Source organism: Sciurus carolinensis, chromosome 12 (assembly GCF_902686445.1).
Source record: "Sciurus carolinensis chromosome 12, mSciCar1.2, whole genome shotgun sequence".
NCBI classification, from domain to species: Eukaryota; Metazoa; Chordata; class Mammalia; order Rodentia; family Sciuridae; genus Sciurus; species Sciurus carolinensis.
In genome coordinates, this window is record NC_062224.1 from 83,897,590 (window position 1) to 83,913,172 (window position 15,583).

General features: G+C 37.2%; 1 protein-coding gene across 9 annotated transcripts in view; it reads right to left on the reverse strand.

Moving 5' to 3' along the window:
- Positions 1-247: 247 nt before the first annotated feature.
- The window catches only part of Zc3h11a (zinc finger CCCH-type containing 11A), a 37,980-nt gene continuing 22,644 nt past the window's right edge, over positions 248-15,583 (reverse strand). For 6 of the 9 annotated variants that reach the window (XM_047520031.1, XM_047520032.1, XM_047520033.1 and 3 more), the window contains 10 exons: positions 14,611-14,721; positions 13,571-13,633; positions 12,053-12,151; positions 9,910-9,978; positions 5,117-5,620; positions 4,738-4,817; positions 4,024-4,354; positions 3,458-3,624; positions 2,635-2,702; positions 248-2,247 (listed from right to left, as the gene is read on the reverse strand). In XM_047520031.1, the coding sequence (XP_047375987.1) occupies positions 1,989-2,247; positions 2,635-2,702; positions 3,458-3,624; positions 4,024-4,354; positions 4,738-4,817; positions 5,117-5,620; positions 9,910-9,978; positions 12,053-12,151; positions 13,571-13,633; positions 14,611-14,721 (1,751 nt within the window). In that variant the 3' untranslated portion in view covers positions 248-1,988. The remainder of the gene's footprint in view (positions 2,248-2,634; positions 2,703-3,457; positions 3,625-4,023; positions 4,355-4,737; positions 4,818-5,116; positions 5,621-9,909; positions 9,979-12,052; positions 12,152-13,570; positions 13,634-14,610; positions 14,722-15,583) is intronic. The other 3 variants (XM_047520026.1, XM_047520030.1, XM_047520029.1) reach the window with 3 other exon arrangements.

A 15,583-nucleotide genomic window follows, 5' to 3' on the forward strand; every position in this document is an offset into this window, starting at 1 on the left:
TCACTTGAATAAGGACCAAGCATCAGTGTCAGAAAGAATTCTCACATATAATAATATGCATTCTTACCTAAAAACATGCAACTAAAATAGCACATTTAAGGGCAAGCCTGGCAATCTATTCTTGTGAAAGATTTCTAAAGCCAAACAGAAACTGGAGCACTTACAAAGGGTCAATAACCTTCTCATTGGGGACCTCTCATCAAGGCGGAGCTAGGCTGAAGTGATGTAAGACTACTTAACTCACATCAAGACTTTCCTACACCAGTTTTATTTAAAACACAAATAAGTATTTCTCTTTCTGTAATGGCAAATGGTTCAAATAATGCTGAACATGAATCATTGACTAATACAAGGGCTTTAAATATGAAACAAAATTATTTTTTTAAAAAAGAAAAAGAATAAAGGTCATATATACAAAAAGGATCTGGAATCTGTAAGCCGATTCCAAAAATGAAATGAGTTTATAAAATCTGGTGAAACCGGAACATTCCACCCTTGCTTTGGAGAAGGGCTATCATACAACATTCAGTCAGCTGAAGATGGATTGGTAGAGGTGTGTCTATACATAACTTTCAAGTCATTTTTGCTTGTGCAGAATCATCCAGATCTTCCCAAGACTGAATGGGCAGTCCTGTGGCTTTCTTCCTTTTCCATATTCCCAAACAAGGCTATAAGAAGTTCAACTCTTGATGAGCCGCTTACAACAGCAGTTCCTTAGGAGCCAACGTGACAGGTGGTTCAGATTTCCCTTTGAGAAACAAAACTGGCCACCTACAGCAAAGTATCAAAATGGACAAGTCCTTCTTTTCTCCTCCTTCAGATTATGTACAATATGTCTCCTTTCAAGACTCTCATCCTCATCATTCTTGTTCCTTCACAAGTCTAAACCTTGAGGTGATATGAAGGAGACCAACATCAAGAAAAGAAAATTCAGTTCAGAAATGAAGAAAACTGGAAGGTATACAATACACCCCCAGAACATCTCAATATCCCTGCTACAGTACAATTCAGTGTACTGCTACGGTCCGTAGACAAATATTGGCAGCTTGAATGAGTTCATTTTTTCAATCCTATGGTGCTTAAAGGGCACCAAATAAATACTGGGCAAGAGGAGCTTGCTAGGAGAGTTAGAAATAAAAAATTAACCAATTTTTTGTCCCTGTGATAATTCAATGACAACAGTAGGCAAGTACTGAAGAAGGGACAACTTTCATACTAAAAAAGAATTTCTCTAATCATGTTACCATCTCTTATAAAGAATCCAGGGAATCCCAAGTAGAAAATTAGTTTCAGGGGACCCCTGAGGCACTTTAAAGCCTTTAAAAAATTACAGTAATAATAAATTAGCTATTGCTCTTCAGAGGCTTACAGAGCAGCTGAAGCATCAAAATCAGGTCCAAAGAGTTATGTCCATATTTTGGGTTTCTTGAGCTGCTCAGCCCTCTTTAAAGCTTAGATGAATCTCCAAATACCTTTAAAAAGACATACAATATAACACAGACTGAGTGGGGTTTTCTGTTTAGTGGTAGCATGAAATTTGGTCCACAATGGTAGCAGCTGTCTTCATCCAAACTCAAATAATATTAAGTACATTAAGACAATACATAAAAGAAAGAATACAACAAAAGGGAAAACAGCCAAAACTGACAAACACCTCAAGGAATCACTAGGTTCTCTTGCACCCTTTTCACTTGAATCTCCCTCAGTCTCTTTTTTGTGGAGAAAAGAGTATTAAATAACTTTTTTCTCAAGGATGCTAAACGATGTGTGAAAAAAATGGTTATCAAGGGACTGGAATCTGACCCCAAAGAATCCAGGACACATTACAGATAATTCAGAGGTATACTTCTGATTTGGGGCAAATTTGAGACTAAAGAAATGATCACCTCATGTAAATGTTAAAATAGATACAATAGATGAAACTAAGTCCAGTTTTTTGGTGAGTTTTTTTTTTTTTTTTTTTTTTTTAAGTGTTCTCACTATCACCTTCAGCTGTCAATCATTTCTGAGAGCTCAAGCAGAAGGTCATCTTCATCCTTCCCAGGATCCAAGTCAATTTCAGCTTCTAATTTGCCTCCTGAAATTTCCCATATTAGTTTCTCAAAATCATCCTCCACAGAGAGTGGGGGCTTTCCTGTTGAGGCAGAGCTGAGTCGGCGAGTTTTCGTGACCATTTGGGATGAGGAAGGGCCAGATACTTCTGGGGGTGAGGGATCTGAAGAGGACTGGGTTGGAGGCAGCACAAAACTGTAAGAAAAACAGAATTATCAGAACTAATTGTGCCAGTTTTCATTGGTTAGCTGACCCACCAAGTCTCAGGAACACAGAGAGTTAGCAAACAATTATTTCTGAGGACACAAAGAATGAATGATTTCACTGATTTGGGACCAAGCATTTTCATAATTTAGATTATAATTTAGCCAGGTATGAAAAACATCTTTTAGATAATGTAGACAAGATATAAACAATGGCACTAAAAGAGAACAGCAATCCTGAATTTCATGCTTTCCTGCAATTAATTTGAAGTTCAGATTTATTTAGATGGGGCTAAACTGTAAAAACAAGTTATTTATTAGTGTCATTCTTGACAGAGTAGAAACAACAGTGGCCTAGAGTTTGGTTAAGAAGAATTACCTGTCTCTAGGTTTTTCTGTCTCAGGCATGGTGACTGGTTTGTCCTCAGAAAGGAGTGGGACAACAGCCTACAAAAGAGTAAGGTAATAATTCAGTGGAAGAGTCAAGGCTTTTACACTTGAGCGTACTCCTAACTATCATTCTTCTTTACTTATTTATTTGCAGTACTGGGGATTAAACACAGGGCCTCACACATGCTAGTCAAGTGCTCTACCCATTGCTTTTTATTTTGAAACAAGGTCTCGCTAAATTGCCCAAGCTGACCTCAAACTTGTCGTCCTTCTGCTTCAGTCTCCCAGGAGCTAGGATTACAGGTGCCACCTCTGTGGTCATCCTTTTTTTCTTTTTTTTTTCCTTTTTTTTTTTGGGGGTGCTGGGGATTGAACCCAGGGCCTTGTGCTCGCAAGGCAAGCACTCTACTGACTGAGCTATCTCCCTAGCCCCAACCATCCTTTTTTTCATGGAGCTGAGGATGGAACCCAGAGTCCTGCATATGCTAGATCAGTGCTCTAGCAATGAGGTATGGCCCCAGCCTAACGGTTATCATTCTGTAAACTTGGGAATTCAAGAGTCAGTAATCCAAAGGTTGACAGCACAAGGAAGCAAAATATCTTGCCACCTGAAAATTGGCTTTAAAAAAATTGTCCTCTCACACTTCACAAATATCAAACTGTAAATGTAAAATAGAATAACATCCTAAACAACCTAAATGCTCAGGAAATGGCAGGGAGTGTTAAACACAGATATAGGCAGAACATCAACAGGGAGTTTGTTTTCTCTACCACACAGAATACAGTACCACCAAGGTGGATCTTCTACTTACCACAGCTGCTTTTTTGGCTGGGCTTTCCTGCAGGACACTGCTGGAGCTGAGTGGCTTCACAGCTGCAATGACAGAAGGGTGCACCTCCACTGCCTTGCGTTTTGGGGCCAACTTGGGAGATGAAACAACTTTAACAACAGATGGCTTCACATTTACTTTGGGTTTAGCTACAAGAGACAGAAAATATTAACAGCTAGAAAAATCTTTTTACATAAAAATAACTCATAACAAAATTCATTTAGTAATAACAAGAAAATATATAAACCCACACTGAAAATTCAACCCCTTTCACTGGTTTTTGAATGTGTTACTAGTCCAGTCTTCAAAACCAGAGGAAAGATGTACCATAAAGTTCTGGACAAAGCTAAAACTTTAAAAGCAATTTTAAATTCTAAGAATGAAATTCATCTAGCTTTGTCTTTATATGGTATTATCAGAATTACTACTATCTATCTGTGTGACCAGTATAGAAGACAGACAAAATTCAACCCAATTGTCATCAGGGAATTACTCAGACTTGGTAATTTTGATGTCCTAAAGCAAGACACACTATAGAACATACTCACCTTTACCCCTTTTTTCCAAAGTCTGTGCTGCACATTTCACATTCAGTATGGAGTCCCCAATCCCTGAGGTTTCTACCTCCACCTTCTGGGATGACTTTGTGGGAAGCCGCTTGGTCAGGTGCCGTGTGATGCCTGACATGGTAGTGAGCACTGGTTTCTCCACCACTTGGGTATTGCAAGAGGTTGAATCTCCCCGGAGGGGTGTCAAAACTGATTTTTCCTTTTGTGAGCCTCCCCTCTCCTGCTGTTTCTGCATGTGCTTCTCTCTCATGGTCTCACATTTCTTAACTGGAATTTTAGTAATATCAATTCCTGTAGTTTCATCTGGAGCCTATGAACAAATTTAAATGACAGAATTAAAACTTAGTACCTCTGATAAAAGGGCTGGGGATGTGGCTCAGTGGTCAAATGCCCCTGGGTTCAATACCTAGTACCAAAAAAAAGGAAAAATTCCTCAAGATCTGTATAATGTATAGCATTATTCTCAAAAGCACGGAAAAACCTCAGTTTAAAAAATATTAACGGCCAATTAAAAAAAACTTTATAAGGGCAAAGAAAACCACCATACAGAAAACCATAGGAAACGTTCACGGAAAATTATAAGCACACCTGAAGTATCAGTGAAATGTTAATTATAAGCTGAAACTAAAACATTTACCATTCATCTAGTCTTTGCTATAAACAAAACTGCAAAATGATCTTAAATATACTCACCTCATTAGCCTCAGTTTTAGTAGCACTGGCCTGAGAAGCAATGTCACTCCCTTCCTGAAGTTTCTTCTCTTCTTTCATACCTACATTCGTATTAAAGACATCATTAGTTCTACCATTTAGGCTGCAACTCTGTGAGAGTTAAACTTTTCTTAATGAGAATAATGATAAGATATAAGAAAACTAGGTAAAAAGGCCACTGGTCTTATAAATTCTTAAAATGCACGTTAAAGTATCAAAAAGCTATAAACAAACAGCTTCAATTCATGGAATTCAATGGTTTTCAAAGTTATCTGAATAAAGTTCTCCAAGAACTTCTATGACAATCCCAGTGGCACACTGTTTTTTCTGGAACAGTATTTGAGGAAGTGGTACTACACACCTGTTCTTTTGGTGATTCGAAGCAGCCGCCTTGCCCCTGGGGCAGGCTCAGGGTGAGGCTGGGAGCTGGTGCTGCTCTCAGTGTTCTGCTGCACCCTTAGCGCCTTCTCCAGTTTAATTTCCTCCAGCGTCTTAATGTGCACCTCGTGCATAGACTTTGTTCTACCGACAGGTTCCTCGGATTGTCCTTTGCTGACAACTACAGGTGGCAAAGTCGCTGTTTTTTTAACTTCACTATCAGTCTTTAGCTTGATGCAAGTGGCATCCTTTTTGCTTTTTTGTCTCTCTGTTTCCTGCTGCCGATGTTTTTTTTCAGCCAGGACCTCAGAGAAGGTCTTGATTCGAATAGTGGAGGAGCTTCTTGTTCCTGAAATAGAATCATCAGCTTTTGAAGGTCCTTCTGTCTTGAGTTTAGTTTGCAATTCTCCACGTTTTTGACTCGCTCTTTCAAGGAGAATTTCTTCTAATGTCTTCACGTGGATCTCACCAGCTTTATTAACTCTCTCTGTTTTAGGGAAAATCATGTCATTATACTTGGAGTGTATCTCTTAATGACCTAAGATCTCTCCACTCTAGGATTATGACAGTTCAATAGAAAGGTATCATTTAGATAGGCAATTAAAAGGATCAAAAGTGTAACATTAGTTTCACTCTCAAATTTAAATTACTGCCCAGCAGTGGTGCATGCCTGTCATCTCAGAAACTCAGATGGCTGAAGTAGGGGGATCACAAGTTCAAAGCCAGCCTCACCAACTTAGACCCTCTCTTAAAATATTTAAAAGGGGTTGGGGATTTGGCTCAGTGGTGGAGTGCCTGTGGGTTTAATCCCCAGTACCACACACACACAGTGGTGGAGTGCCTGTGGGTTTAATCCCCAGTACCACATACACACACACACAAATTCTTATTACTGTATATTTCAGGCAGTAGCCCTCAAGGAAAACTAAGGAGGCTAAAAATTGCTGATTTGTATTTCTACTCAGAAGCTAATTCCCAAAGAACCTGAAAACTATTTACTAGTTGAAGAAATGTTATAATAAATCTTATCAATAAAAATAGCAATGATTCTTTCATTCAAAGATGAACACTGTGCTAGAAATATAATAATAAGTAAAATATAACCTCTACCCACATGTAGTTTAGAGTGAGACTGACAGGCCAATTATTAATCCAGCACTAACGAAGTATGGTAATAATAACTGCACACAAGAATGTCAACTGTTGCCCAGGAACTGGTCAAGGGAAACTTCAGAAGAAGTGATATTTTAGTGAGGTTTAAAGGATAAAAAGGTCAAATAGGTGACAAGATAGAATAACGGGAAATGACTATAAACTGGCACGCTACTTAAGAGCTTCTCCCCACACCTCTCACCAAAGGCACACAGAAGGTTAAATTTAAGTAAACAGAAGCACATTCAAGGAAGAATGCGGGCTAACATGAGAGTGAGAAGCTTTTGGGATAAAGGAAGGAATATATATTCAAGGGAAAATGTGGGTGATCTCCAGAGGGAGAAACAGCCCTAAAGAGCTAGTTTTAACAACAGAGCAATCATTAGACATCTGTTTTAACTAAAATTTCTCAAAAGTACTTCTGAATTATAAGTTTGGGGCTTTTCTGAACATGCAATTCTCCTGCCTCAGCTTCTCAAGTAGCTGGGATTAGAAGCATATGCCACCATGAGCCCAGTTCTCTGTAACTTTTTAAGTACAGCTGTAAATTCTTCCATTTCAAGATGGCAGATCTATCTTGGAATTACCACTTAAAGTAACAACATGAATGTGACACAGAGACCCTGTTTCCCTTCCCTACCAAAATTTTGCTGAAATGATAGATGTTAAAATTAGAATAAATCCCTACTAAAAATGAAAAGGATGCCACTGGAAGAGTATAAATCTTGAAGAATTTGAGACAGAGAAGCAGGTATCTGGATTCGTAGAAAAAAGGAAAAAGAATAGTTAATGCAGAGGTGAGACCTGTTCTTCCCAACAGAACCAAAGCAAATTGCAAAATTTGGGTTAACTAGTATGAAAATCAATAGTTGGGTGCTGGGATGTAGCTCAATGGAAAAGTACCTGCCTAGCATACAAATGCCATGGGTTTAATCCCCAGCACCAGCAGGGGTGCAGGAGGGTAGCAACTGTGGGCTCAGGGATAATCATTAAGGTAGAAATTTAAGGACTGGGATGCAGTTCAGTGATAGAGCACTTGCCTAGCCTGACTAAGGCCCTGAGTTCTACCACCAGAAGAAACAGAGAGAAAAGGAAAAAAGGGAGAGAGAAATTAATTGATTTAAGAAAAGTCAATAGGATAGCTGGGTCAGTCATGACCTCTTCCTGAGAACTACCCTTTTTAAAAAAGTAAGTCTGAGTCAGGGACATAGCTCAGGGGAAGAGTGCTTGCCTTGGATTCAATCCCTAGCACCAGTGGAAAAGAAAAGAAAAAGAAAAAAGGAATCTCTCCAAGCAGACCACATTATGAAGACATCAGGGCTGGAGAGAAGTAAGGCACGAAAATTCTAGACTTTAACAAGCATGAGACAGAAGAGAGTCAAGAAAAGCAAGAAAAGGAAAAAGGTTTCCCTCTGAAAGTAAAGAAAATCTTTGCATGTCTGTAATCCCAGCAACTCAGGAGGCTAAAGCAGGAGGATCACAAGCCCAGGACAGCCTTAGTAACTTGAGAGAGACCCTGTCTCAAAATAAAAAATATAAAAAAGGGCCAGGGGATGTAGCTCAGTGGCACAGCACACCTGGGTTCAATTTTCTAGTACTCAAAGTCTTATTGTGGAAATTTGCATGGTCCCCAGCCTTCCTGCCTGCAATCCACGCAGGTGGGTCTTTGTATACCTTCTCTACTTGGCCAGACATAAATCAAGTCTTCCAGTCAGAAGAGAGGTTTACTTGGGCAAACACAGAAGAAACTTAGCCAGTCTTTTTAACTACAGAATAAAATCATCAAAAAATAAAATAAAATAAGCAAAAAGGCAAAATAACATACAAACTTTTAACAATAGATTTGGGGCTGGGGATGTCACTCAGTGGTAGAAACACTTGCTCAGTATGCATGAAGTCCTGGGTTCCATCCCTAGTACCTCAAAAAACAAAATCCTAGATTCAAATCAGAAACCCTAGAGCAGCCTGAAATTAGGCTGTGAAAAAAGGAAAAATGAGACAACATAAAGACTAAATAATGAAAATTAGATGAGGCTGATACAAAATTAGCCATTTAAAACAAGGCAGGAAAACTATATGCTGGTGAATTAAGTTTGTTAGAACAAAGTCTCACTCATTTATTTACATATGGCTTTTTCATACTACAATGGCAGAGCTTAAAGTTGTGAAATTGTGGACCACAAAGCTCAAAATTATTTTTGCTTTATTTTTTGCAATGATGGGGATTAAACCCAGGGCCTCACACATGCTAAGAAAGTGCGCGCACTGAACTAACCCAATACAAAGCCTAAAATATATACTACTTGACACTTTACAGAAAAAATAATTTGTTAATTCTTCATCTAAAATAAATAAATAAATAAATAAATAAATAAATAAATAAATAAAAAAAACCAAACAAAGCTCATAGAAGTTAAGGGGGAAAAAAGGGACGTAAAGTATAAAGGCAAGGACAAGAGACAGAGGAAGCATATGAACATAGTTATAACATCTTTTTTTATTTTTTGGTACCAGGGATTGAACCCAGGGATGCTGAACCACTAAGCCACATCCCTAGTCCCTTTTTTTTTCTTTTGAGACAGGGTCTCACTAAGTTGCTCAGGGCCTTGCTAAATTGCTGAGGCTAGCTTTGAACTTGCAACCCTCCTACCTCAGTTTCTTGAGGTGCTGGGATTATAGGTATGTGCCATGGTACCCAGCTTCCATTAGAAGAAAAACAAAAAGAAAGATGAAGAGGCCATACTCAAAGAAATCAGAACAACGTTTTCTAGAATTAAAAAGATAGGTTCTTAGATTCAATAAGTTCAGTGAATACTGTGAAGAATGAACAAAAAAGATGTGTGTAGGTCCACTTCAGTGAAGTTGCAGTGTATCAGGCAGGAAGAGAAAAAAAAGAAAAAAGAAAATCCTAAAAATTTCTGGAGAATAAATGTAGGTTACCCACAAAAGAATTAAGAATGTCCAATGTCAGACTCCCTTTTTATGATGCTAGCTTAACTTAATACTCAAATCTGATAATGGGAGGAAAAAGTACAGGCTAACATCATTCATAAATACAGATGTTAAATTTAAAATCTTACACAAAAAGCATCACACTATATCTTGCAATTTGTTAAAAACAAACAAACAAAAAAACCCACCAATGCTGGAGGGTGGGGAAGCGGAGGTGTAAGGGGTACAGCACTTGCCCCAGCATTTGTGAGGCCCTGAGTCTGATTTCCAAAACCAAATACAAAGCTGAATGGTTGAGTACATGAATGTTCACTTTATTATTTTTAAATTGTACATGTATACACATATCTTATGAAGTTACATCACACAATTAAAAAAATTTTTAAATTATTGTACAGGAAGAATACAAGGGAAAAAATTAAAATTACCTACAACCTCAAGATCCAGATAAAACCAGTATTAATATTTTGGTGTTGAATTTTTAGCAGTGACCCTCCCCACCTCCCAGTGTGCTAGGTATCAATCAAACCCAGGGTCTCACACATGCTAGGCAAGCACTGTATCTCTAAGCCACATTCCTAGCCCTTTTCTCCAGTTATTTTATATGGCACGTACTCACCACGCCATATAATCCTGTATAATCATAATCATCTTATGATGCTATTTACATACCTGTGGCTTCCTCATTATTTGAACCAGCTGACATTCCTAGTCGCTCCTTCAAAGACTTGGAAACTTGCACTATAAAGAGACAAAATTTCAAAACTCAAAAGTTGGACAGAGACTTTTTATATTGTTCAAATATTTTTTTTCGAAGTTCATGAATTAGACTATACTTCTAATGCAATTAAAAAAAAAAAAAGCCTCAAGATCTTAAAATTTTTCTTCTCCATAGAACATACTTATGCAAATCCTGAATTCCATAGAGATTTCTGTAAAATATCAAAACACTTTCTTTAGACCTGAAAAGCAAACACTACTGAATTCAGGGAAATGATTGTTACTGTACAACTTTCTAAAATGTTTTGGCACCAAGTGTGGTGGTCCATGCCTGTGATCCCAGCAACTCAGGAGGCTGAGGCAGAAGGATCCCAAGTTTGAGGCCACCCTCAGCAACTTAGTGAGGTCTTAAGGAAGTTAGCAAGACCTAATATCAAAAAATAAAAAATAAGGGGCTGGGGAGATAGCTCAGTTGGTAAAGTGCTTGTCTTACAAGCACAGGTCCCTGGGTTCGATCCCCAGCACCGCAAAAAAATAAAAAAATAAAATAAAAAATAAAAAGGGTGGGGGATGCAGCTCAGTGGTGTTTAATACCCAGTACCAAAATAATACATAAAAGTTTTTTGGAATCAGAAGTTTTTCCCCCTAAATCAATTTGAAACATGCCCTTTAGTTATGACAATCTTAAGTATAATTGTTAGGGGAAGGAGGAAGGGAATTTGATAAATAAAGAGTAACTTCCATTTTTTTGAGCTCAAAAGAAAGTCCCCCAAACAGGTTAGAAGCAAATGCAAAGAAATTTCTTTTGTTTTTTGTGGTGCTGGGGATTGAACCCTGAGCCTTGTGCCTCCCAGGCAAGCCACATTCCTAGCTCAATTTCTTTAAGAAAAATTTAAACGCAACGAGAAGGAAAAAAGTCTACCCATCCTTTAGTACAAACCCCATGTTCACTGTACATTAAAAAGGGGGTTAAAAAATCCAAACTTTGACTCTTTCTTTCCTTCCTATTAAGTGATTCTAACTCCCAAATATCTCCTAATATCGTCCATATTTCTTCAGATCAACTTCTAGAATACTAAATCTATGCCACTATCTCCTTTTATCTGGGTTAACAGCTTGATAACTCATATCCATACCAGCACTTTGACCCCTTTTTTCTCCATACTGCAGGCAGGATAATAGTTCTAAAATTCAAACTGGACCCTTTGATCTCTGTCTATGACCTTTTGATGGATTTTTACTATTTTATTAGAGTAAGCCCAAACTCTCTTAACATAGCCCGAAAGGTTTTATATCATCAGGTATGATGGCTAGTAACTATAATCTCAGTGATTCTGGAGGCTGAGGCAGGAGGATCCCAAGTTAAAGGCCAGCATCAGCAATTAAGTGAGACCCTGACTCAAAGGGTCAGGGATGGAGCTCAGTGGTAGAGTGCCCCTAGGTTTAAACCCTAGTACCACAAAAAACAAAAACAAAACAAAACCCTATTCTATGTGGTCCTCCTTTCTTTTCTAAGCATGATGCCCCTCAGCACCCCAATTCCATATTTTAGGTATACTCGGTTCTCTCAACACATCATGCATTTTTTTTTTAAACACATCATGCATTCTTAGCTCTGCAACTCCGTAAGGATTATTCGCTCATCCTAGAACACAGCCCCTTCAACTTCACCTGGCTAATTCCTAACTCATGTTTCTGGTCTAAGTTTTAACACCACTTCCTCTATAAATCTCACCCTAACAGATGATAATATTAAGTGCCCCTTCTATGTGTTCTCACAGCAACATGTACTTTTCTGTCAGTTTATCACAATATATATAAGTATTCCTACCTGCCATTATACTATAAGCGCCTGAGGGGTGTTACAGTGTGTATATATATTACAGTGTATGTATATATTTTGTTCAATTTTATCTTAATGATCTAGCAGAATAAGCAATGAGTAATAAAATAGACACCAAAAAATAATAATTTATCTGAACAAAAGAATGATGAACTGCAGCTGTTAACATTATAACAAGGGTAATTACACATACATACAAGTGTGCACAAACACAAGTACACACACACAATGTATTATAACAGAGGTACCTACCTTTTTTTGGTATTTTATCCAGGTTAGTTTCTGGAGCTTCAACTTTCTTTCCTAGCCTCTGTGCAAGGCTCCGCTTTAACGGGGGATCACTCTCACCACCTACAAATAGGGGCAACTTTGATTAAGAGGTCAAAAAATACAAGCAAAAAGAGACAATGATGAGGGCTAGGGTTGTGGCTCAGTGGTAGAGCGCTTGCCTCTACCACTGTGTGTGGGAAGCACTGGGTTCGATTCTTAGCACTGCATATAAATAAATGAACAAAACAAAGGTTCATAAACAACTAAAATATATATATATATATAAAAATAATTTTTAAAAAGGAGAAACAATGATGAATACTTCTGTTAAGTTTTCTGCAGTGACATGGTATGTTTTTTCACTAGCTTCCTTAGAACTCAATGTTTAAGAAGGAATAAATGTCCCAGAAAAAAAGATAAGGAAGGGATAAAAAACTGAAATGTATAAATGAATATTTACCATATAAGTAATACACCTGATCACACAAACATAATGATCTTATGGAGGAACACAGCCTTTGTTGAGACTGAAGTTTAGAACCAGGAATGTGAAAAAAATATTACAAAAAAATTTTAGCTGGCCAACTGCTGAATCCATAATATATTCATCTGAATATAACTTGGACAAGTTATTTAAACCTTTCTAAGTTTGTGCCCAGTGCAGAAAACGTTTGCTGGCATTTATTAAGTGTCAGTATACTGCCTAGTGTCCTCATGGTTGCTGAGGAATAGATGGAAATGTATACAAAGAACCTTAATACCTAACAAATCCACACCAAATGTGAGATTTATTTCATTCATAGGCTTGATATAATCATTGGAAGTTTTTTTTTTTTTAAATTTACTAGGGTGATAACTGCATAACTGATTCAATGACAAAGTCACACTTTCTGACTAAAAACTTGAAATACTACTAAGTTCAGAACAGTTTTGAAGACAGCAGTGAGACAAATATGGAAGAAAACAGAATAGAGACAAGGTTTCATTTTAAGTACATAAGACAGTAATAAGAAATTTCTGAAATTAAAAAATTTCCAAAATAATTTTTTTGATGGTGCATTACAATAGATGTAAAGTGATTCAGTAAATGTGGTAAAGTACTTCCCTAATATTAAAATAGCACCAATAAATTTAAGGACCCAAATTATATTAACCAGACCCTCCTCAAAAAAAAAAAAAAAAAAAAAAAAAAAAAAAAATCACTCACATTTAAATTTATCCAAAGAAATAGAAGTATTCTTCACTGTTTTTTAAACCTAATACTTTCTACAAAGTTGGTCATGGCCATAATCTAAATGTTTTAACACTTTAAATTTCTCTTAAGTTCAATAAAAGGTGTAATACACACATAAAAAACATGAGGTCATTTTGTAAGTGCTCTCAGCCAAAAACACAGGGGCCCAGCAAATGAATTATCAATGGGATTTGAGTTTCAAGACAGTTACCATGTTAAAGACAGAGCAAACAGAAAACAAAAGATATGCACAAAACTTATCTTACCTACTGAAAATTTTCGTTTTCCCAGTCTCTCAGTAAGACTCAATCTAACCAAGGGTTCTTCTCCTGAAAAGGCAAAAATAAAATCTCTCTAGTACTAGCCAATAGTACTTAAGGAAATCTATCACAGTCCAAACAAAAGCCAAGAGCACAGTTTTAATAACAGCAGCCAAGTACAATACAAATCATGTTCCAATTGGTTACAGAGCCCCAAGCTTTTTACCTTTTTTTTTGGTATCAAGGATTGAACTCAGGGGTGCTTAACCTCTGAGCCACATTTGCAGACCCACCCCCAACCCCCTTTTTAAAAAAATTTATTTTGACACAGGATATCACTGAGTTGTTGAGGGTAGATTATAAGTGATCCTCTGCCTCAGCCTCCTGTTGCTGGGACTGCAGCACCATGACCAAGGTCAAGCTTTACTTTTGCTTAGGCACTTTGATAAACTATGTAACTTTATCACCCCTGCGTATAAGGTTTCTTTCTTCTAATTTTTGGTTGTTTGGCATAAATTTAAATGTACCTGAACACTGCAATTTCATCCTTACTAGATTTTAAACTGTTGAGTGAAAAGACTTTTTACATTTTTCTCTAACTCAAAGCATTTATTATAATTCTTTACCCATGATAAGAAGCTGATAAACTAGTTGAATGAATATAGGTAAACAGAAAATGTATAAATTAAATATAAATAACCGTGAGGGCTGCTTAATTAAAAATTTTTAACCTTTTAAATAGTAGAGTCCAATGTATTTTTCTTTTAATCTTTATATCTGATTAATACACTAAAGTCTTCATGCAAATCCATCAAAGGTTAAAAATCTCCTAAGGAGGGCTGGGGTTGTGGCTCAGTGGTAGAGCACTTGCCTACCATGTGTGAGGTAGTGGGTTCAATTCTCAGCACTGCACATAAATGAATAAAATAAAGGTCCATTGACAACTAAAAAAGTTAAAAAAAAAAAAAATCTCCTGAGGATTCTTTAATCCCAATGACTACATTAAAGTAAAAGGCCAATAACTCTCAGACCTACCTATACCTTACCTTGTTTGCTTGACAGAGTTACTGTCCTCACCACAGTCCGAACATTCTCTTTTTCAGGACCTGGAATGGGCTGAGGTTGGAGTAAAAGACTGGAAACTCCTGCAGAACCTTCTGAATAAGGAAAGCCAAAGAATGGCAAATAATTTATGGAAAATAAAGCTATCATAAGTCAAAAGAATTTGTATGACTAGTTACGTTCAATACTGACTGCCATGTGATACATGTCAATCAGCCTTGCTGTACCTGTTTAGCCACAGTGAAATGGAATAATGGTTAGGGAAGACTTGGGTGCAATGTGAAAATAAAATATAAAAATAGTTTTGCGTTATTTAAGCACCCAACCTACTTTCATTTACTAGTAAGGCTATCAGTATTCTAAAGTTAATTTCAGAAGTATCTAATCACCAGGTGTATCTATTTGACCTTTTCCATCTAAAATCATTGAACATAACTCAAGGTTCCTATAGAACCAGCTTTAACAAGACAGTTCTTAGAACCAACCATCTCTCTCTCCATATACTACATTTCACATCTTATCTAAAACTTTTAGGGTTGGAAATATATATCAACTGGATTGAGAAGCTCCAGAAGAAAATCCAGCAACTCTTAAGGAAAAACCCTTCTACCACAAAATGAATTTTTTGCCTTTTTTGGATGATATAGGGATTGGACCCAGGGGTACCCTACCACTGAGCCGCATCTCCAGCCTTTTTATTTTTCATTTTGAAACAGGGTCTCACTACGTTGCTTAAGTCCTCACTAAATTGTAGAGGCTGACCTCCTCCTGTAACTGGGATTACAGGATTGCACCAGTTCTTTTAATTTTTCATTTTCATATAAGATCTTGCAGGGTTGCTAAGACTGGCCTCAAATTTGTGATCTTCCTGCCTCAAGCTCCCAAACAGATGAGAATACAGGACTGTGCCACCACACTTAGCATGTTTTTGCTCTCTTAATATGATTATTTTTTTCC